General features: G+C 37.0%; 1 protein-coding gene across 2 annotated transcripts in view; it reads right to left on the minus strand.

Annotated features, from left to right (window-relative positions):
* CDK13 (cyclin dependent kinase 13) overlaps positions 1-23814 on the minus strand; it is a 137759-nt gene that overhangs the window by 30134 nt on the left and 83811 nt on the right. For both annotated transcript variants that reach the window (XM_073008945.1, XM_073008944.1), the window contains exons 6-9: positions 21644-21833; positions 19811-19867; positions 4156-4257; positions 3983-4060 (exon numbers count right to left, since the gene is read on the minus strand). In XM_073008945.1, coding sequence (XP_072865046.1) covers positions 3983-4060; positions 4156-4257; positions 19811-19867; positions 21644-21833 — 427 coding nt within the window. The remainder of the gene's footprint in view (positions 1-3982; positions 4061-4155; positions 4258-19810; positions 19868-21643; positions 21834-23814) is intronic.

The following is a 23814-nucleotide window of genomic DNA, read 5'->3' on the forward strand; positions in this document are numbered from 1 at the left end:
TAAACTAAATAGATGTTAACTATCTTTAATACAAGCCCTAGTTTCCAATACAATCAGGACCAAGAAAGTTGGCTGGTTAAGTTTTTTAAAAAAGGGGGGGGGTTAGAATGACTCGTTTAAAAAAAGGTTAGAAGGAATCGTTAAAAAAAAAAGATACACAGATACATAATTTAAACATTTTATTTTAACTGAAAGTTTATAAATGTACATTTGTTTTCCCATCTTCTGACAAAGGCCAAGGCTTTCTCTTTGAACAGAGGATTCCCGAATGGAATTCTGTACTAGCTCTCTTGAACAAACCACACGCATAACACATCATCACAGATTTTTAGTTTTGATTTCTTTAAATAAATCTAGAAATTAAAAACACTTTCAAAGCAATCTAATGCCACATCTTAGATTTTTATGACTTTTCTAACTTACACAATTACTTGTCCACCCCAATTAGACAGCAATGTCTTAAAGTTTTTGTAAAGCACTGTATCTATGCTTAATTAAACTATGTAATTATAATAATAAAAAGTTAGCATAAAATTTGAAAACTAACAACCACCTCCTGTTCAGCATACTCTTCAACTGGTGGGATAAATACATAGTCTTACTAGAAAATGATAGCCTACTAGCTATAAGCATTCAGCTTGCCATTTTATCAAGTCAGTTTTTCTTTACAGAGGGAATGAAGAGCATCAATTAATCTAATAAGACTCTTCAAGAGAAGACTGAGTAAGAAAGCTTCTACTGCACTATTCTTATGTTCTGGAATAGTTTAAAGAACATTACAAGTATTGGTTTCTAAAAGATGTGCAATAATTTATCAAAGAAAATACTAGGGCTGGTTCTTTGTTTTGGAGATAGGGTCTCATTCTGTCAACCAGGCTGGAATGCAGTGGTGCCATCAGCTCACGGCAGTCTCGACTTTCTGGGCTCAAGTAATCCTCTCGCCTCAGCTTCACGAGTAGTACAGACCACATGCTCACACCCCAATGACTAGCTAATTTGTTGTTGTTTTTATTTATTTGTTTTAATTTGTAGAGACAAGTTCTAACTGTGTTGCTCAAGCTGGTCATAACTCCTGGGCTCAAGTGATCCTGGCTCGAGTGATCCTGCCTCGGCCTCCCAAAATGCGGGGATTACAGGCATGAGCCACCACACTCATTCATTCAATTTCTTTATACTCTCTTTTCATATGAAGTCAAACTAGATTCATTTATATTGTATATATGTGTGAATAAACCCAAGACCAGATCACAGATTTCTTCATAAATTCTACATTTTATGTATTATAATTCATTTTTTTTCCTTAGTTTATTTTGCTGCTTTTGTCTAATTTTTCTGTAGAATGCTTAATTAATTTGCTTTCCTTTTCTTATTTAGTAGTATATTTAAGGTTGTGATTTTCTCCTAAGCACAGGGTGAGTCCATGGATTTTTATACTTATCACTCTTTTTGAACCTAGATGTTCTAAAGCAAGCTTGTCCAACCCGTAGCCCATGGGCTGCATGCAACCCAGGATGGCTTTGAATGCAGCCCAACACAAATTCATACTTTCTTAAAATATTATGAGGTTTTTTTTTGCATTTTTTTTTTTTTTGTTTTAGTCTATCAATCAGCCATCATCAGTGTTACTGTATTTTATGAGTGGTCCAAGACAACTATTCTTCTTCGAATGTGGTCCAGGGAAACCAAAAGACTGGACACCCCTGTCTTAAAGTTTGATTTTTCTGTAATCCAAGATTTTTTAGCATATGTAAATTTTTCAGATAGTTAAGAGACTTTGTTGTTTCCATTTTTATATTAACTTCTAGTTTTATTCTATTTTAGAGAATTTAGCCTAGAGTATTTCAACGTTTTGGAGTTTCTTCCTCTACTAATATATAACTAACTTTTGTAAATGCTCAATTAGCATTGAAAGGTATATTTCTTTTTTCCAAGAGTATCAGTTGCTCTTAACCCTTTTTACTTGTCTGTCGCACAATTAAAAAGGTAAGACACATTTTGGGAGGCTGAGACAGGACGATCGCTTGAGCCCAAGAGTTGGAGACCAGCCTGGGCAACATAGAGAAATCCAGTCTCTAAAAAAAAAAAAACAAAAATCACCCAGCATGGTGGTGCATGCCTGTGGTCCCAGCTACTTAGAAGGCTGAGGCAGGAGGTCAAGGCTGCAGTGAGCCATGACTGCCCCAATGCACTCCAGCCTAGGCAACAAAGTGAGATCCTGTCTCAAAAAAAAAAAAAAAAAAAAAAAAAAAGTCACATAAAAGTTTTCTATGTTTCAGGTGAACTCCTTCCTTTCCTTCTCCTTTTTTGTAATTTTATTAAAAGTTCTGTGCATGGATACCCTCAGTGAAGTCTGGACATAATTAGTTCTATGCTTCCATTTAAAGGTGAGGCAACTCGCTGCTCTGGAGTTGAAGCACTACTAGTTTCTGGTTTTGGGTACTTCTGATTATAGCCAAGTTATCCCCAAGAGAAGAAGCAGGCTCTAACCAGGGAACTAATCTTTCCCTGCTGTGCCCTACAGTAAAAACCTTGCCTAACCATCAAAAAGGGCAATAGTAAGATTTTTAGTTTGATTCAATTTGTCTGTTTATGATCTGATGCTGAGGTCCAGGGCATGCTGAGGTCCTTCTCTGGTTACTATTTGTTGCTTTATGCTCATTTTGTTCAGTCGGGAAAGTAAAATTCTGTAAATCTGTGCCCCCTACCAATATCTCTTTCCTAAAAAACTTCATATGTATTTTGAAACTGTCATGGAAATTTTATAAGTTGCACGTTTACATTATTACATATGAAACTGAAGACAATTTTGCTCTTCTTACCCAGGCTACAGTGCTGTGGCACAATCTCGGCTCACTGCAACCTTCGCCTCCTGGGTTTAAACGATTCTCCTGCCTCAGCCTCCCAAGTAGTTGGGATTACAGGCATGCGCCACCACGCCCTGCTAATTTTGTATTTTCAGTAGAGACGGGGTTTCTCCATGTTGGTCAGGCTGGTCTTGAACTCCCAACCTCAGGTGATCCACCTACCTAGGCCTCCCAAAGTGCTGGGATTACAGGCATGAGACACTGTGCCCGAAACAAAGCCCATTTTTAAAATTAAAATTATTTTAAAATATAAGATGGGCTGGATGAGGTGGCTCACGCCTGTAATACTAGCACTTTGGGAGAACAAGGTGGGGGGATTACCTGAGGTCGGAAGTTCAAGACCAGCCTGGCCAACATGGTGAAACCCCGTCTCTACTAAAAATACAAAAATTAGCTGGGTGTGGTGGTGGGCACCCGTAATCTGAGCTACTCGGGAGGCTGAGGCAGGAAAATTGCTTGAACCCAGAAGGCAGAGGTTGCAGTGAGTGGAGATTGTGCCACTGCACTCCAGCCTAGGTGACAGAGACTCCATCTCAAAAACATAAAACAATAAAATAAAATAAAAGATAAAAAGAAAAGTGACAAAAATGTATGAGTAATTGCTTATGAACTAGGTCCTATGATAGGCTCCAAATAATGAAGGCCTATGCTAGAGGGTATATGCATGTATTTTAGTGTATATACACACATATATAGACACATGTAAATACACATAAAAACATACGTGTATTTACAATAGAGTATTTTTTAACAATACCCCAAAACATTAATTTTTCATTTCTGTCATAATTAAAAAATACATTATCTACCATTCATTCTCTCCTACATTTACTCTTCCTTTACAGTCTTATCTTTTGGGCCTCAAGTCCTTTGATTTAAAAAAACACACACATGCACTCACACATGTATCCATATACACACACCCACCAAGGGGCTTCGATATCCTTAATTTCACTGGAACAAGTATCAAAGTGCCTACATTTCAGTTTGTCCTCCATTTAGCAGTCATAAGCCCTCCAGAGAACTAACAAGAGAAAAGACAAGCTTGACAGAGTTTAAATTTCCTGAGGAGTTTGACACTCTCCCAACTCCCACCAATATTATAATCAGCAGCTTACCTTATTAATTCTAGCTGTGCAAGTTCCTGATTTGCTTGAAATATAGGTTTTTTAGTGAAGAGTTCGCCAAGGATACAGCTAATGGAAAAAATACCCATCATTACCAAATGATCTATTTTAATTCACTAACAAAAGTTTCAAGTAAAATAAACCAGTAAATAAGGTTATCTTACCCACAGCTCCATACATCAATGGCTGGTGTGTATCGTTCTTCTCCCAGCAGCAGTTCAGGTGGACGGTACCATAAAGTAATTACCTTGTTAGTATACGGCCGACTAAAAAACACAGAGAACAGTCTTTAGAGTTAGTATTTGTTGGAATAAGAGAGATTTTCTGAGGAAATATTATTTTGTTTATTAAAGTAATCCTATAATCCTAACTAAAAACACTTTTTTTTTTTTTTTTTTGAGACGAAGTCTTGCTCTGTCTCCTAGGCTGGAGTGCAGTGGCACGATCTCGGCTCACTGCAAGCTCTGCCTCCTGGGTTCACGCCATTCTCCTGCCTCAGCCTCCCGAGTAGCTGGGACTACAGGCGCCTGCCACCACGCCCGGCTAATTTTTTGTATTTTTAGTAGAGACGGGTTTTCACCGTGTTAGCCAGGATGGTCTTGATCTCCTGACCTCGTGATCCGTCCGCCTCGGCCTCCCAAAGTGCTGGGATTACAGGCGTAAGCCACCGTGCCCGGCTACTAAAAACACTTTCATCTGCCTACTAAAAAATACAGACATCCAAAGGCATCTAATATATAATCATAAAATATATGTGAGGGCAACCTGTTTAACTAAAAATTCCCTTAATATATGAAGATAAAAATAAAAAGTAGTTGACTGGTAAGCTGGGTGCGGTGGCTCGTGCCTGTAATCCCAGCACTTTGGGAGGTCGAGGTGGGCGGATCACCAGGTCAGGAGATGGAGACCATCCTGGCTAACACGGTGAAACCCCGACTCTACTAAAAAAAAATTAGGGGGTGTGGTGACGGGTGCCTGTAGTCCCAGCTATTTGGGAGGCTGAGGCAGAAGAATGACGTGAACCCAGGAGGCGGAGCTTGCAGTGAGCCGAGAATGCCACTGCACTCCAGCCTGGAGGACAGGGTGAGACTCCCTCTCAAAAAATAGTAGTTGACTGGTATTAACTGCAATTTGGTCAAAGCAAAGCTTTAGTATCAACTCAATTGTTGAGCACTGTTTTTCCTTTCCATAAAAACCTTTAATGGGATTAACTGATTTAAAGAGCGTTGACTGGTTCTGATCAAATCTTGTAAATTACTAATGGATGACAACATATAATTCAAATAGAGACCACCTAACAAGAGTTTTCAAATGATCATATTTTTGGCAATTTTTCACTGATTTACATACCCACTGGTGTATGTGAATAGAAAAAAGCACAGAAATGCAGACTATAGTACTTGAGGTCTACTCTGCAAAGTAGCAATACATATGGTAATTTATCAAATAATTCCTTTATTACCTTCGGAAAAGAGGACATAAATATACTGCTACCTCTTTATTTGCCACAGAAAAGATTATTTAGTCAAGTTATAATAGGGTCAGGTTTGACTATCACAGCACAAACTATCTGGCAATGTAAAGTGTTCAGAGAATGTAATGCTCAGAAATGTAAACGCTCAGAAAATGGTCACATTCTAGCTGATTGACACGCTTCAAGAGAATCCTAAGTAGTCAGAGGAGGTTCTTTGGCTGATCTGTAGTTACTTACTTCAGGAAGATCACATATGTATTCAGATCAATCATAAACATCTCTTTATATTCAGATGTTTTCCAAATCACAAGGACTCAAAAGACACAGCACATTCCCCAGAAAGGCTGTATTCCAAGCCCATTTATTTAAGCTTGGCTTGGTCCTGGACCAGTCTTGTTAAGGAAATGGAGCATTCAATTTAGAAAGCAATTCCCTCTTGCCACCTATAGATTTGCAGTTCCAGGCTGCCCCCATCCAGCCAAATTTCTCCAAATAATTTAAGCACTAGTATTATAAAACTATCCATCTGGGCATTCTAGGATTAACACAGATAAGACTCTACTTAACAGTGCTCCAAAGCCAGCAAAAACATTTGACTTTGGTAAAAATTGCAAAAAGAGGATAGTATAAGATGAATATTTTTAATAGTAAATTAAGATTAGGTTTTTCTTACATTATTAATGTACTTTTCTCAGTGATTTTTGCTTGTTTATTGGAATCACTTATCTTCACATAATGAGCAAGTCTTTTAAATTTTAGCTACTCTAGTTAAGCTGAATTTAATAATTCTTTAAAACCATGCTCACCTCTTTATGCTTTACCTTTTTTTTTTTTTTTTTTTTTTTTTTTAAGACAGTCTCACTCTTATCGCCCAGGCTGGAGTTCAAGCGATTCTCCTGTCTCAGCCTCCTGAGTAGCTGGGATTACAGGCACCCACCACCACGCCTGGCTAATTTTTGTCCTTTTAGTAGAGATGGGGTTTCACCATGTTGGCCAGGCTGGTCTCCTGACCTCAGGTGATCTGCCCACCTTGGCCTCCCAAAGTGCTGGGATTACAGGTGTGACCCACTGAGCCCAGCTGCTTTACCCGCTTTGAATATAATCCTTTCCCTATTTTTCTCATTCAAGTGCTATACTTCCTTTACAACACAGTAAAAGATGCAAATTCATAAAGTCTAATCTCTATTAAAAATATATTTATCTTCACATTCTTAAATTTACATCATACTTACCTGTCTTGAACTCCCTATTTTTATTTTCCTAGAAAGTTAAAAAGTCTTGTAACATTCTTTATTATGAAACCCACACACAAAGCCCAGAACAATGCTGGGCACAGGTCAGGCACCTTAATGCATATGGCCCTCTAACTTTAGATGGCACATGATTAACTGGGTGGAATAACAAAATTTGTAAAAATTATGACAACTAATTTCTCAAACATGTTAAGGATCTATGAGTATATCAAACCTATACAATGGTGTTATAGAAGTGCAACTGGATAACTAGGCTCAAGGAAATGTTTAAATTTATATAAATCTATCTGCAAATAGTTAATTTTTATTTTATTTTAAAAAATATTTTTAGTGTCTTGTATTTTTAAAAACATCTTAAAAATTAAAAGTATGCTGAATTGTAGAGAAATTAAACAAATTCAGGTGTCTAAAAAGGAATATCTAAATAAAAAATTATTGTAGATATTGTATATCAAATTCTAGGCAATATGTAGCATCATCTAATGCAATATTTAGCAGTCACCGTAGCAGTTAAAACTACAATTTATTGTTATAATTTTTTATTAATTCAGACATGAAAATAGTAAATTTTCAAAAATGATTAAACACAAAATCACATGAAATATATTTCTAACTGTACAGAAAAATATTTAATGTATACTACTTAATGGCCTTTCCAAATGCTTAGTTTCTGTTAGACAGGAAATAAGAACCAGGCAAAGATTGAGAGAAAACATTCAACTGTAAAATTTAACCTAGGAAGTTGAATTTGAAAACACTTAATGTGATTTCGAAAGTATGGAAATTCTTTGATTTATGAAGCAAACAAGCATTCAGACTGATACATACTTTTTATAAAACAAAAAGTACCATACTCTAAAAAGTATTTTTACACTCAAAGAAGTGTCAGCGGAGTAGAGATCAAAGACTATCTGTTCACTGATAGATTCCAATACTTTGCCCCTAAACAATCCCAAGAAGGCTGGGCGCAGTGGCTCATGCCTGTAATCCCAGCACTTTGTGAGGCCAAGGTGGGTGGATCATGAGGTCAGGAATTCAAGACCTGCCTGGCCAAGATGGTAAAACCCTGTCTCTACTGAAAATACAAAAATTAGCCAGGTATGGTGGCACGCATCTGTAATCCCAGCTAATTGGGAGGCTGAGGCAGAGAACTGCTTAAACCTTGGAGGCAGAGGTTGCAGTGAGCCGAGATCGCACCACAGCACTCCAGCCCAGGCGACAGAACGAGATTCTGTCTCAAAAAACAAAACAAAACAGAAAACAATCCCAGGAATTCCAGAGATTTAGGGCAGGTAAGATGACATACGGTTATGGCCTTCCCTGCCTTCAGGCCTGATAAGCTGCACTGTATCCACAACAAACCAAGCAGTGCAATAAGGAGTGTGCCCCTCTGCTGGCATGTGTTTCAACCTCCTATTGGTCTAGATATATATAGAAAAACAGCACAAAATCCTAGATCCTTGAAGTATTTGGGGGTTCTGGAAAATCCCAGTTAAAATTTATAAAGCAGGGTTGCTGCCTTTGTTAAAGACCATTCTAAGTGAAAAAAAAAATCATATAAAATACCTAAACTAGCTCTAAAATGCTTCATTTTTCCAACAACATATGATAAAGTCTGTACTTCTTTCCTCCTGCTTGAAGGCAACGCTCCCATGTACTTCTTTTATACTATAATTTATACTGTTTTGAGACAAAGACAGTCTTCAGTAAACTAAATTCATCATACACACAAAATGGCATGTCATCTTTATGACATTCACAATCCACTGCAGAACAATTTACCAAACCTACAAAAGAAATCTGGGATCCATTTTCTAACACCTACCCAGCTTTTGACGTCAAAAATCCAGGTGTCATTCTTGATTCATCTTTTCCTCAGATTTCCAAACAACTTCCGCCAATTCTTCATCCAAAATAGATCCCCAATCCAAATACCTAGTCCAAGTCATTATTCTTTTCACTGGTATGACCACAACAATATCTTAACTGGTTTCCTGGCCTCCATCTCTCATTGCACCCCCCTCACCCGTTTTTGTTTTTATTTTATTTTATTTTATTTTGAGACAGAGTCTCGCTCTGTTGCCCCAAATGGAATGCAGTGGCGCAATCTTGGCTCACTGCAACCTCTGCCTCCTGGATTCAAGCAATTCTCCTGCCTGTGGAGTAGCTTGGATTACAGGCGTGTACCACCATGCCCAGCTACCCTTAACTTCTTTTCAGTTTTTTTATTAAGCATAAAACCAGGTATCACCTACTTGCTTAAAACTGCCCAGTGATTTCCCAGTGCAATCAAATAAAATTTAAACTTTACTTCAGTTGATAGGACTGTACACCGAAGATCTTACCTCCTATTACACTGGGCAACTTTTGACCTTAAACTTCCCAAGTCTGTTCCCAGGCAGTACTGAGTTCCTTCTCCTTTGTATTTGGAATGTTCTTGGCCCAGGTCTTCATTAAGTTTTCCCTTTCTCATCACTCTGGTCTTAGCTCCAATTTACTTCCTAAAAGAGGTCTATCTTAACTACCCTAATGAAAATTACCCAATCAGCCACTACCACCCCTACTTTGACACTATAGTCATTATTTGCTTTGTAGCACTTAGCTATTTTAAATTCCTCACCCTACATATGCATTGCCTAACTTATTAATACTTTCATATACCATAACTACATAGCAATAAACAGAATCTTGAACTCGTTTTCCTCCTTTTGATATCTTCCAAGAAAAATAACTTTTTAAATTCCTCTATCATCACCGTGCTATAGAGAAACAAAACCAATTTTTTCCCAACTGATGCTGTCATCTTACTAAGATCAACTGTCTTACTTGCCCATTCTTATTATCACAGGCAAATTTAGAAGTCCTCTAAGTACCTACATTATTACCTTTTACTACAAACTGCATCTCTGTTCTTTACTGTCTCAGCAAACAGCCTCACCATTCGTGGCAGATACTCATAGCTGTCCTCTAAAAATCTGTTATTCCTCCCTTCTATGGCAGTTGTCCAACTCCGCTACATCTCCCATCCTCACTGCAGTTAGGTGTGGCCACATGACCAAGTGCTCTCCAGTGGAACATAAGCATGTGTGGTAAGTGTCATTTCTAGGCCCGGCTCATTACTCTCCTCCTTCCTCTTTTCTCACTTCTGGCACCAGTCTTGGAAGGCACATGTAGAAGATGGCAGATCTTCCAATCTACTTCTCTGAATAGCTATATTGAAGCAGTCACCATTTGACTTGGTGATATGGTTAAATATTCTTAATTGTGCGCTAAGGTAACCGACAACCACTCAATATTTTTTCTTTTTTTTCTTTTGAGACAGTTTTGCTCTTGTCACCCAGGCTGGAGTGAGTGGCGTGATCTCAGCTCACTGCAACCTTCACCTCCTAGGTTCAAGCAATTCTCCTGCCTCAGCCTCCCAAGTAGCTGGGATTACAGGTGTCTGCCACCACACCCAGCTAATTTTTATAGTTTTAGTAGAGATGCGGTTTCACCATGTTGACCAGGCTGGTCTTGAACTCCTGACCTCAGGTGATCCGTCTGCCTTGGCCTCCCAAAGTGCTGGGATTACAGGCGTGAGCCACCACGTCCAGCCACCACTCAAGATTATTAAGTGAGAAATACATATATAAACTTCCCATTCTTTAAGCCACTAACTTTTGTGGTTCTCTTTGTTACAAAAGTTTAGACTATCCTAACCAACAAATCATTCATCCAGTTGCTTAAGCAGAAACCTTACAGTAAGGGGTAGAGGCAGGGATGTATCTCACAACACATGCAACCATCAAGTTCTAACAATTCTATATCCTTATGATATAATTAATCTGTCTTTCCAATACTTGTACCCATTCCTTGGCTCTAGCAATAATCATCCTATTTAGATTTACTGCAACAGCTTTTTTAAGTGATTGTTCTTGCTGCCAGATTTGTAAGGCCAAACCACTTTCCAAAGTGCAATCAAAGTGATAGTATGAAATAAAACATGAGTATGTTATGCCTATAGTACACATTGCTTCCATCTAGAGAATATCTACACAAGGTCTATAAAATCCATTATAATTTGGTTTTTGTTCCAATCACACTAAACTTTCAGTTCCCTGAGGAAGGTGAGCAAATATTCATTTCCCAGAGGAAGGGGATAAAGCCAGGGAGAGAACAGAGCTGGCAAGAAAACTTTAAAGAAGTTAGTGGTGCTTTAATTGTATTTTAAATATTTTTAATAAACTATTTTTTAAAAAGCTTTTAAAAGGTAACAATGACAAAAGACAATGAAAATGACCATTACTAAGGACAAGGAAAAACATCCGATGATTTATTCAAAAATTTTGCAAAATAGGTACCATGCCTCACTTTCTACCTCTCTAATGAAAAAGAAGCAAATACTGAGAAAGTGAGCAGACAGAAGTATTTAATCATAAAAGCAAGTTCCAAGGTAAGTGGAGTTAGAAGAGAGTAAGGACAATTTCAAGTACCGCCCAATTCAGTAATACAGTAGACAATAAAACAAAAATCAATCTATGTAATGATTAGGATGTTAATACTAAATCTGGTTAACCGTTTACAAATGTAAAGACAAAAGTAAAAGAGACTGAAACTATGTTTTGGCTCCAGGAAATTTAAAGCCCAGAAAAATTAAACCACGTTGTAATATGAAAATACATTATCCAAAGATAGACAAATAAAAGAAAATCCATCCGGGCGTGGTGGCTCATGCCTGTAATCCCAGCACTTTGGGAGGTGGAGGCATAAGGATTGCTTGAGCCCAGGAGTTCGGAACCAGCCTGGCCAACATGGTGAAACCCCGTCTCTACTAAAAATACAAAACAAATTAGCCAGGTATCACGGTGCATGTCTGTAATCCCAGCTGCTCAGAAGGCTGAGGCATGACAATTACTTGAACCCAGGAGGCAGAGGTAGCAGTGAACCTAAATGACACCACTGCATCCTAGCCTGGTCAACGGAGCAAGACTCTGTCTCAAAAAAAAAAAAAGAAAAAAAGGAGAAAAAAAAACCATCCAGAATCTTCAAAAATGAGTATTTAAACCTTGCTCTATTAGATTTGGCTACCAATTTTCAACATCGTAGAGATGATCTTGTTTAGATCACACAGAGAAGCAGTAAACTGATGTGACACTACATATAAGATGCTTTTTACTTTCATGGATTAAAAAACAAATTACATTCTCGTGATGTGTCTATACCCAGTATTTGCACAAAAAGCAAATTAACTCACAATGAAAAAGAAACAGGACTGAAAAACATATAGTCAAGTTCTTAGGTGTTATCACACAAAAAAGAAAAATCTAAAAATGAAATGAACCACTCCAGTTTATTTACATAATTAGATCAATTCCAAGCAATAAACTCAATAACCCAGACACACACACACACACACACACACACACACACACACACACACACAGTCCTTCTGCCATTAAATTGGAAAAACAAAATTTAGTAACTTCAATAAGTTGTTATTGGATGGCAAGAAACTAAACTTTGTAAAGTAAAATAACCCAAAAATAATGGTCTCAACGTTAACTATTGTGCATTTCAATTTTTACTTTTTTTTTTTTTAAATAGAGATCTCACTATGTTGCCCAGGCTGGACTCAAACTTTTAGGCTTAAGCGATCCTCACATCTTGGCCTTCCAAAGTGCTAGGATTAAAGGCAAGAGCCACCAAGGCCAGGCCTTCTGCTAAATACTTTCATTTGTAAATCCCATTAATATTTTTTAAAAGAAGGCAGACACTATTTGTCTGTCTGCCAGGAAAGTAACACCTTCTTTTGTTTTTCCTTGAACCTTAAATGATTAACCAAATATTAAAATTTAAAGTCAGAGGCCAGGTGCTGTGGCTGACCCCTGTAATCCCAGCACTTTGGGAGGCCAAGGCGGGCGGATCACCTGAGTTCAGGAGTTCAAGACCAGCCTGGACAACATGGTGAAACCCCGCCTCTACTAAAAATACAAAAATTTGCTGGGTGTGGTGGCAGGCACCTGTAATCCCAGCTACTTAGGAGACTGAGGCAGGAGAATCGCTTGAACTCAGGAGGCAGAGGTTGTGTTGAGCCGAGATTGTGCCACTGCACTCCAGACTGGGGCACAAGAGCGAAACTCTGTCTCAAAAAAAAAAAAAAAATTAAAATCATCAGACTTTAATAAAACTTTCATGTGAAAAATTACAAGTAATTTTAAATATCTGTTGCTATCAAAATATTTTTTGTTTATAGATTTCTCACTAGATATTTCAAGAGCTTTCAAACTGCTTAAAATATAATTAAATCCAGTATGACTAAGGGAGATTCAGAAGTAGAAATATCACATAACTTGCTAATCTGCTGGAAGATTAAAACTACAGCATACCTCATTTGTCAAAAATATTATATTTGGAGGATGCAAAGACAAAAAGCAAAATTCAGCAGACCCTTTACTACAAAAGAACTCTAAAAATTGTCATCAGCCTAATGGTACCTCTAAAGCAGACTTGAGAGACCCCTAGAGTTCTCTACCTGGAAGACACTTCTAGGAAATAAAGGCTGAATTCAGAGTCTTACCAGGGAAGCACTCCCATATAATGAAAATAATCTGACAAAAGATCCTGAGCTCTACTACTTATTGGTTGTGTATTGGTTGTGCTTGAAAATGCACTTAAGTTTTCTAAACTTGTTTCTGTATCTTTAAAATGTGCATAAGAATGATACCTACATCATCCATCTCAACCTTCTTTTAAAATAATTCTTGTGAAGGAAACTATGTATAATAATGTACACAAATGTTAAGTTTGTTCTTTCCTTTTCCTTTCTTTATAAGCAATAACTATTTATTGAAACTCTGAGCTAGGCACTGTGCTAAGTAAGCACTAGCAGATGGTTAAATGAAACAAAAATACACACTTATAGAGCAATTAATAACTGCACTTATTAGAGCAATTAAGTATGGTGGTAGGCTGGGTGTGGTGGCTCACGTCTGTAATCCCAGCACTTTGGAAGGTTGAGGCAAGTGGATCACTTGAGGTCAGGAGTTCGAGACCAGCCCGGCCAACATGGTAAAACCCCATCTCTACTAAAAATACAAAAATTAGCCGGGCTTGGGGTGCACAACTGTAGTCCTCTCAGGAGGCTGATGTGAGAGGATTGCTTGACCTGGGAGGCAGAGGATGCAGTGAGCCAAGATCTCGCCACTGCACTCCAGCCTAGGCGACAGAGCGAGACTCTGTCTTTAAAAAAAAAAAAAAAGGTGGTAATATAAATTATAATCATGTACTATAAATAATACATAGGATGAATAATATACTGTAAACACATAAAAAAAGATGTGCCCAATGATGCCTGTGGGATTCGGGATAGATTTCAAAGGAGGTAGGGCTTGAATTGCACACTGAAAGAAAAAAAACAAATTTGTCAAACTCAGGTGGCAAGTATAATTACATACAAAAAGAAAGCTTATGTAGATTCACAAAGGCACTCAAGAGCACAGCAAGTTTATGGAACTACAAATAGTTCAACATTGCTATTATCTGGGGGGCTGGAATGGCAGAAGACAAGAACATAAGGGAGAAAGACCAGATGGCAGAAAAACCAATATAATTCTATTTACAATGGCCTATATGAGAAGGTGACTGGGTACCTTTAACTAAAACAGGAAATAAAGGAAAAGGAGTGGACATTTTTCTGGGGAATGAAATAGATAAAGGTTTAATTTAGGGTACCCAGATCACCTGGGTAGAGATTTCTAATAAACAAAAGGTCTAGAGACCAGAAGAAAGACCAAGGATTGAAATTCAGTTTTATAAGTATTTGGCAGTAATGTCTTAGATGACACTCCCCCAACAGAAGGAAGGGGGAATTCTTTCCACTTTATATGCTCAAAAATGAAGACTACTCCATCAGAGCTGAAGAAAGAACAATTTAATCTTGATCTTACAGTTAAAAGTCAGTGATCTAAATGAGATCTCCTTTCCTGAAGCTTATTTAATCTTATTATTTATTGTCATTCATCTGTTATTAATTTTTTTTTTATTACCATGGTTCCAATCTTTATCTAGTGATTCTCAGAAGATTGTTTTATTACCCAGAATCCCCAAAGCTCCCTGCACTCATCCATATCAGGAGGATCCTCCAGATGAGGATCACCTTCTCCCAGATCAGAATCAACCAAGCACTTGCCATGAATGCAGTCAATGTTTTAAGGAACATAAAACACAAAATAATAAAATACGGTAATTCTGCCTTCCTCTCTCATTAATACCTTCAACTTTGGGAAAATTTAGTTTTGCTTTCAATAACAATGTTCTGAAAAGCCACTAGATGGCGATACTGCCTTCAAAAAGGTGTGTGCGTTTTGGGAGGGTGGTATTAGTGAGCTAGCATAATACTTTAAGGCCCTTTTCATTTTTCCCTTCTCTCTCCTTATTGGATCATCATACAGAAACGTAGTATGCTTTCTGGTTATTGTTTAAAAAACTATTTTATTTTGATCACAGTAACGTTATTAAAGATACATTTTTCAGGGCCGGGCACAGTGGCTCACACCTGTAATCCTAGCACTTTGGGAGGCAGAGGTGGGTAGATCACTTGAGGTCAGGAGTTTGAGGCCAGTCTGCCCAATATGGTGAAACCCCGTCTCTACTAAAAATACAAAAATTAGCCGGGCATGGTGGCAGGTGCCTGTAATCCCAGCTACTCAGGAGGCTGAGGCAGGAGAATCGCTTAAATCGGGGAAGCGGAGGTTGCAGTGAGCCGAGATCACGCCACTGCACTGCAGTTTGAGTGACATAGTGATACTCTGTCTCATAAATAAATAAATAAATAAATAAATAAAGTGTTACATTATAGTTTCTTCTCTAGAAAATGAAGCTAATTTCAATTAATATGGAAAACATTTTTTTCACACAGGACAGTCACATGAAAAGAGAAAAATACTCCATCCTTTTGAAAACCACTTGAGCAATGACTTGGTAAAATAAAAACTAAGAAGAAGGAAACACTGTAGCTGTCAGAAAAACCATACTTAAGAAAAGATACTACAAGATGAACAGTTAAACGAAGAAATGGGGTAAAAACCTCTATTCTCAAGTTTTAAAGTTCCCAGTGCAGAATGGGACAAAGTATAAATACCAATGTTCAAAATGAGAAAATGATTCAAATCGAAAGAAATAATTTTCCCCTCTACTTTTAATCCAGTGGTTCTCCTTCTTTCTTCAATAACAGGCACATGACAGAGCAGATCCACATTGGCCACAGACCCCCCAAGTGCTAGCTGTAACTCCACCCAGTTTTCCTCAAATTCAAAAAAGGAACATCCAAAATCTAATGAGAGCTGTGGTTGATGCTATTACAGTGGTAAGCTGAAATCTGCTCTATTTACAAACAAAAAACCTTACACAAAATTCTTGAGCACTTCAGTTATTCGATCTATATTAACTACTTAGAATATAAAAACACTTCAAAGTGACTTTATACTTGCTTGAGTATTATAGTAAGGCCCTACCTGGCTCTCTATAACGAAGCAGAAATATGAATGAAAAATCATTTGTTGTATATTTATCTCAAAAAATATCTAGAAAATTTGAGACAACACAATCTGTTAAAAGTAGATTTCTTTTAAAATCAGTATGCTATTAAGGTTCACTAGAGCAATATATGTATTTTAAAGGTATTCCATTATATTAAGCCTACTCCAGGAGATTCTAAATAAATCATAATTATTCTCTTTAAAAAAAAAGAGAAGCTTTAAAGGAGTATATAAACCCCATAATGATAGGATATTTGCTCTTAAAACAAAATGACAGACTGAATTTTCCTCTTACACATTTAACTGAGCAGAAAAATTCAGTATGTATTACCCAAAGATGCAAAGTTATGGGACTTTAAAACTCTGGTTCTCTAAACTCAAAATTTCTACATCAATCTCGCAGGGCAACAGGGACCATGGCCCAGTGAACACGCCACACCCCTGGCACTCCATTGGAACCCAAATTATATTTTAAAATGAAAATGAATAGCAAAATTGAGCCTGATAATATAAAATTTGGCTTTATAATCAGCTTTTCTGAAACATATCTATTCCAAATGTGCACAAATATCTGCATATCAAGAATCTATTAGATTAAAATGGTAATTAGCTGTTTTCCATTTCATAGAAAAGGATTTACATAATTAACGACAGATACAAACTTATATTAAGCAAAATCTAACTACAGTGAAATCTCAACCAGCTTAGCAGTTAGAATTCTTAATTAACCAGAACTTGCCCAAAATAATAGCCACATTAATTTAGTCATATATATGCTTCTCAGCTGGGCATGGTGGCTCATGCCTGTAATCCCAGCACTTTGGGAGGCCAAGGCAGGCAGATCACTTGTGGTCACTAGTTCAAGACCAGCCTGGCCAACATGGAGAAATCCTGTCTCTACTAAAAAATATAAAAATTAGCTGGGCATGGTGGTGCGTGTCTGTAGTCCCAGCTACTCGGAAGGCTGAAGCCAGAGAATCGCTTGAACCCGGGAGGCGGAGGTTGCAGTGAGCTGAGATCATGCCACTGCACTCCAGCCTGGGTGACAGAGCAAGACTCTGTCTCAAATAAAATAAATACATATGCTTCTTAAACAGCAGAAGAAAAAAATATATACTTCAAGTGAAGCTTTGGATTAAGTATACATTCAGATCAATTTTTTCTTTCAACTTCTACCAAGAGGCACTATTATATATGATAGAAAGAATAAAAAATTGGGAATTGAAAACTTAGCTATACACCCTTGGCTCTGCCAACATTTTTTGATCTTTAAAGTCACTCAACCCTTCACAATAGCCAGGATAGGGAATCAACGTTAAGTGTCCACTAAGAGATGAACGGATAAAGAAAATGCGGCCTGTAATCCCAGCGATCGGGAGGCTGAGACAGGAGAATCACTTGAATCCTGGAGCCGAGACTGCGCCACAGCACTCCAGCCTGGGCAACAGAGATTCCGTCTCAAAAAAACAAAACAAAACAAAACAAAAAAAGGAAAATGTGGCATATATGCACAATGAAATACTATTCAAGTCTTAAAAAAACAAGGAAATGCTGTCATTTATGACAACATGGATGAACGTGAAGCGCAATGTGTTAAGTGGAATAAGGCAGGCACATTAAGACAAATAACTCATCATTTCACTTATATGTGAAATCCAAAAACCCTCAGCTCATAGAGGTAGGGAGGAGAGCTGGGAGTTACCAGACGCTGGGCATAGAGAGTATGGGGGGAAGATGGTAGCCTAAGGATATAAAAGTTCAGTTAGACAAAAGTAAATTCAAGAGATTTATTGTACAACTTGGTAACTACACTTAATAACAATGTATTCTTGAAAACTGTTGAGAGTAGATTTTTAAGAGTTGGCACACACAAAATATGTGGGGTAATACATATTAATTAGCTCAATGTAGCCATTTCACAATGTATACTATTTCAAAATTAAAAAGAAAGTAACTCAGCCCTTTCTGGGTCTCAATTCTCTCAAATGCAAAATGAGGGGTATAGCTTTTGAGCTTTAAAACAGTTTTAAACTTAAAAAAAAAAAAAACTCATACAACCCTTTCCTAAAATAAAATGTTAATTTTAAATGTAATAGTTAAAACAACTAAAAACCAAGTAACTCTGGTGAAAGTCAGTACAGAGGACTGGAGGTCCAATCACAAAACCCCATCCACAGAACACTTTCTTTCCTTTCTTTCTCTTTCTCTCTCTCTCTGTCTCTCTTTCCTTCCTTCGTCCCTCCCTCCCTCCTTCCTTCCTTTCTTTTTTTGGAGACAGTCTTGCTGGAGTACAGTGGTGCAATCTTGGCTCACTGCAACCTCTACCTCCCAGGTTTAAGTGATTCTTGTGCCTCAGCCTTCCAAGTAGCTGGGATTACAGGCGTGCACCACCAAGCTCAGCTATTTTTAGTAGAGATGAGGTTTCACCATGTTGGCCACGTTGGTCTCCAAGTGCTGACCCTCAAGTGATCCACCCGCCTCTGCCTCCCAAAGTGTTGGGATTTGTAAAAGCATGAGCCACTGCGTCCGGCCCACAGCATACTTTCTGAGGGGTTTCATGGAACTTGAATGGATCCAAAACATATCACTTATAAACCTCTACTCTAGAGCACTATATAATGAAAATACTTTCCAGAATTATGTCACAGGCACTGCAAGATTTAAAAACATAGACTTTTTACTCTGAAAAATTCAAACGAGAGTTTTTGTTTATTCCTTTAACCAGAAAAAAGCAAAGATTAAATGAAAGTAAACATCTATTCCTAAGACTACAATCAACTGATGTTTCACTATATTAAATTATGGTGATACTAAAGAAATGACAGAACTGTCATAAAATAATTTTAAAATTCTTTAAATATATTATTTCAGAGATATATATATATATAAAAATAAAGACAAGAAAGGAATGGAGTAAATGGACTAAAGATTTATTAAGCAAAATTAATTCTATATTTTATTTACATAAAACCTACTATTGCACAAAAATATTTTATTTTGAAATCCCATATTAGTTCTAATAAGACAAGTCATTTCACTACCACCAGGCACAAAGAAAGCCAAGTTGGGTATATACTCAAACTTTAGCCAGAAAATTTCTACCTTTTTGTGTCTTATACACTGAACATCCTCACAACAGTTGGTTTAAATAAAGGGTTCTAGGGAGTTAAAAAAACAAAGAACTGTAAATATAACAATAAAACCTGTGTAAAATAATAATGAAAACAAAGTGCATAAGTTTAAAAATGCAATTTGAAAGGTTTTCATTAAGAATATTTAATATCTGAATACACATTAGAAATTTAAGTATAAGTTCACTTCAGTCACACTTAAAGATGTACATTTTTTAAAAATCATTTTTACCTGTGTTAAACATCAATTTTTAAATTGAGATAATGTGTGAAATATTGTAATTACAATAATCAACCCAATATGGTATAAAATTTCAGTGTTTTATGTACTAACCATGAAAAGTAAATTTCTCTTTTAAAAAATAAAACTATCAATAAGGTATTCTTAGTATAGCTTCAAATACTAAACTCTAATATCTACAATATTCATTTGAAGGTATGCTTACCTTTCTTCTGAGCTATACAATCGAGCAAGTCCAAAATCTGCAAGTTTTATCTGCCCTCTGGTAGAAAAAAGACAAAATGAACAAAAAGTATTAATTTACTCTAAATTGACAATACACATTTATATTCTATGCCTAGAACTGATAAGAAAAAATACCTATGTAAACGTTAACTCTGCTCACACTTCAATATCATCAAGGTAATACAGGTAAAAGCAAGTAGTGGATAAATTCACAAAACAAAAAAATAAACAAATCCTTGGATAGTCAAACTTAATTATAGCAATATGATTATTATAATTACTGTATTATAATATTAGAATAGTATTTTATTACTATTCAGTTCCTATTTAGAAAAGCACACTTCAATGGAAACAAAATAAAATGAGATCATTTTTATTACTTAGCAGTAAGACAAATTTCTTGTTCAAGGTAACAGTGCACAAGAATTAAGTGACATCACTTTTAATTTGTTTAATTCTCCAGTTTTAGAGGGGCTAGGTGCATAGAACACTGTCTATTAATTAAAATCAGAACCAGGCATGCCTTATTTAAATTAACAAACAGTACCAATTACAAGAGAATTACCAGGGTTCAAATATAAGCTGTTACGAATATAAGCTTATTTACATAAGTTTTAAATATGTGAATGTGTATGTGTGTGTACACACTTCCAAAAAGTTCACTTTACAACTGTGACTGTTTTTTTAAAATTTTCTAAAATCTATTCTTAGCCTAAAGCTGAAATTATATTGCTATTAGATGATCCATTCACATTACTTGGAAAAATAGCAAACAGAAAAGTAAAGTAAGTATTATTTTATATGCATTACAGACTATTATTGGATTTTTTTTTTTTTTTTTTGAGACCAAGTCTTGCTTTGTCACCCAGGCTGGAGTGCAGTGGTACTATCTCAGCTCACTGTAACTCCACTTCTGGGATTCAAGCGATTCTCGTTTCTCAGGCTTCCTAGCAGCTTGGATTAGAGGCGTGTGCCACCACACCGGGTTTATTTTTGTATTTTTAGTAGAGACAGCTTTTCACAATGTTGGCACAGCTGGTCTCGAACTCCCGGCCTCAAGTGATTGGCCTGCCTCATCCTCCCAAAGTGTTGCGATTACAGGCGTGAGACATCCCGCCTGGCCACTAACAGATATTTAACACAACTTTTGAGGTATCCCAAGCTATAATATTGGTGATTATTTTTATTTTTATTTTTGAGCCAGAGTCTCGCTGTGTCACCTAGGCTGAAGTACAGTGGCATGATCTCAGCTCACTGCAACCTCCACCTCCTGGATTTAAGCAATTCTCATGCCTCAGCCTCCTGAGTAGCTGGGATCACAGGTGTGCTCCACCACGCCAGGCTAACTTTTGTATTTTCTTGGCAGAGACAGGGTTTCATCAACATTGGCCAGGCTGGTCTTGAACTTCTGGCTCAAGTGATCCGCCTGTCTCTACTTCTCAAGGTGCTGGGATTACAGGCGTGAGCTACTGTGGCTGGCCTGATTATTTTTAAATAGTTTGTATAAAGTAAACTAAATTTTAAATATTTTTTAACATAAGGTGCAACGTCATGTAACACTGTATCTTTATTTTAAAAATTTTAGATTCGGGGGTACATGTGCTTGTTTGTGACACGGGTATTAGAAATGTAATAATAGGGGTTAGGCTTCTAGGGTGCCCATCACCCAAATGTTGGACACTGTACCCAATAGGTAACTTTCAACCCTCACTATCCCCGACATTCCCCGCTGCTACAGTTTCCAGGCTATTCTCTCCATGTACATGTCCATGGTAAAACTCATTTTAAATATATATAAAGTTCATAACCATACCTATTATTTAGAAGGATATTGGAACATTTAATATCTCTATGCAAAAAGTTCTTCTTATGACAATAATCCAGACCCTCCATGAGCTGTCTCATAAATGACTTTATGTGATTTTCATTAAAATGAACCAAGCCTGATTCCAGTAGTCCCATCAGATCATGGTCCATATATTCAAACACCAGATAAAATGCACCTAAGAATGAGAATAATTAATACATTAAAAATTTATTCCTACAACTTTTCTATAAATTCACAATTTTTAACAATAAAAGGCTGGGGGAGGAAGAATTAATCCTTGAAAAGAAGTGTTACTTTGTTACTTTAATAACATTCACCTTTCTCTCTGGACTTAATAATATCAATAAATAAATCCCAAGGAAAACATCTAACCTATTTTCTTCTCCCCTCCAAAAAACAGTTACGATTAAAAAAAAAAAAAAAAATCACCCTGCTGTTCTCCATATTATATTGTTTCTAGGTGCGATTAATGTTTTAGACATCAAATTGTCTCTTAGAAGCTGAATAAAATCAATATAGTTTATCAAAAAATTAAAAGCTGGTAAAAGAACTGCTTTTAAACAACAACAAAAAAGAGTGCAGGCCAAGAAAGATGTTAGGTGACTTCTAAATGCTTCAATAAACATGTAATTTAATTCTGTTTATACAGCTCCAGAGTACCTAAAGGCAAGAATTTGAGCAAAAACAATATAATTTGAATTTACAACTTTATTTTATAAAAAACAGCTTAGTCCTTCTACAAAAACCTAAAACAGCACATAGCACACACACACAAACTATACAAACGTACTTATGAGAGATTTAGAAATCCTAAATGAAACTTACACACAAACTGAATGAGAAATAGAATTCATTACATTTGTGAAAAGCAGAAAAACTAACACCAAGACAAAAAAAAAGGCATCTGAACTTGGTTCAGATAAGTTCCTAATTTTTAAAACAGAGCAAAGAACTCTTGGTAAACTTGCAACAGGAGTCTTTCTTAAAAGTTTATTATGGTACCTCTCTGAAACCAACCACCAATGTAATATTTAATAGGAAAGGCTAGGTACTATGTATGAGATTAAAAAAAAAATTCCCAGTGGCTCACGCCTGTAATCCCAGGGCTTTGGGAGGGTGAGGTGGGTGGATCACGAGGTCAGGAGATCGAGACCATTCTGGTTGACACAGTGAAACCCAGTCTCTACTAAAAATACAAAAAATTAGCCGGGCATGGTGGTGGGCGCCTGTAGTCCCAGCTACTTGGGAGGCTGAGGCGTGAACCAGGGAGGCAGAGCTTGCAGTGAGCCGAGATCGCACCACGGCACTCCAGCCTGGGCAACAGAGTGAGACTCTTGTCTCAAAAAAGAAAAATTAATACTCAAAAAGCAAAAGATGGCCGGGCACTGTGGCTCATGCCTGTAATCCCAGCACTTTGGGAGGCTGAGGCAGGTGGATCATCTGAGGTCAGGAACATGAGACTAGCCCGGGCAACATGTCGAAATCCTATCTCTCTACAAAAACTACAAAAATTAGCCTGGTGTAGTGGTGTGTATCTGTAGTCCCAGCTCACATAAGAAATGTGAGAAATCCTTTAAACTATAAACACTCTTACAAGACAGAAAAGTACACATGAGCAAATGGATAGCAAGGCTAAACATGATAAAGATGATAATTATCCCTATGTTAGCTTATAAATCAGACACAGCCAAATTTTTCAAGATACTTATTGGTTGCTTTTCTGTAATGTATATCCACATAGAAAAATAACTAAGAATAGCAAAGTAACACCTGAAAGAGAAAGGAGGTATGTGTACACACTCTACCAGATATTAAACCAGTATACATTTCCATCATTAAAAAGTGTGATGCTGGTAAATAAACATGAAATAAAACAGAAAATTCAGAAATACATTCACATACATATGGACCTTTACTATATGATAAAGACGGTATATCAATTCAGTGGGGAAAAGATGGACTTTTTAATTGGTGGTATTGGGATATCTGAATAGCCAGAAAAATATAAAACTTGTCTGTCTCTCACACTATACACCAGCATAAAAGCAAATTAATCTACAAAATGACAAAAATTAGCCAGGTGTGGTGGTGGGTGCCTATAACCCCAGCTACTGGGGAGGCAGAGGCAGGAAAATCACTTGAACCTGGGAGATAGA

The sequence above is a fragment of the Chlorocebus sabaeus genome, chromosome 21 (assembly GCF_047675955.1).
Source record: "Chlorocebus sabaeus isolate Y175 chromosome 21, mChlSab1.0.hap1, whole genome shotgun sequence".
Lineage (NCBI taxonomy): Eukaryota > Metazoa > Chordata > Mammalia > Primates > Cercopithecidae > Chlorocebus > Chlorocebus sabaeus.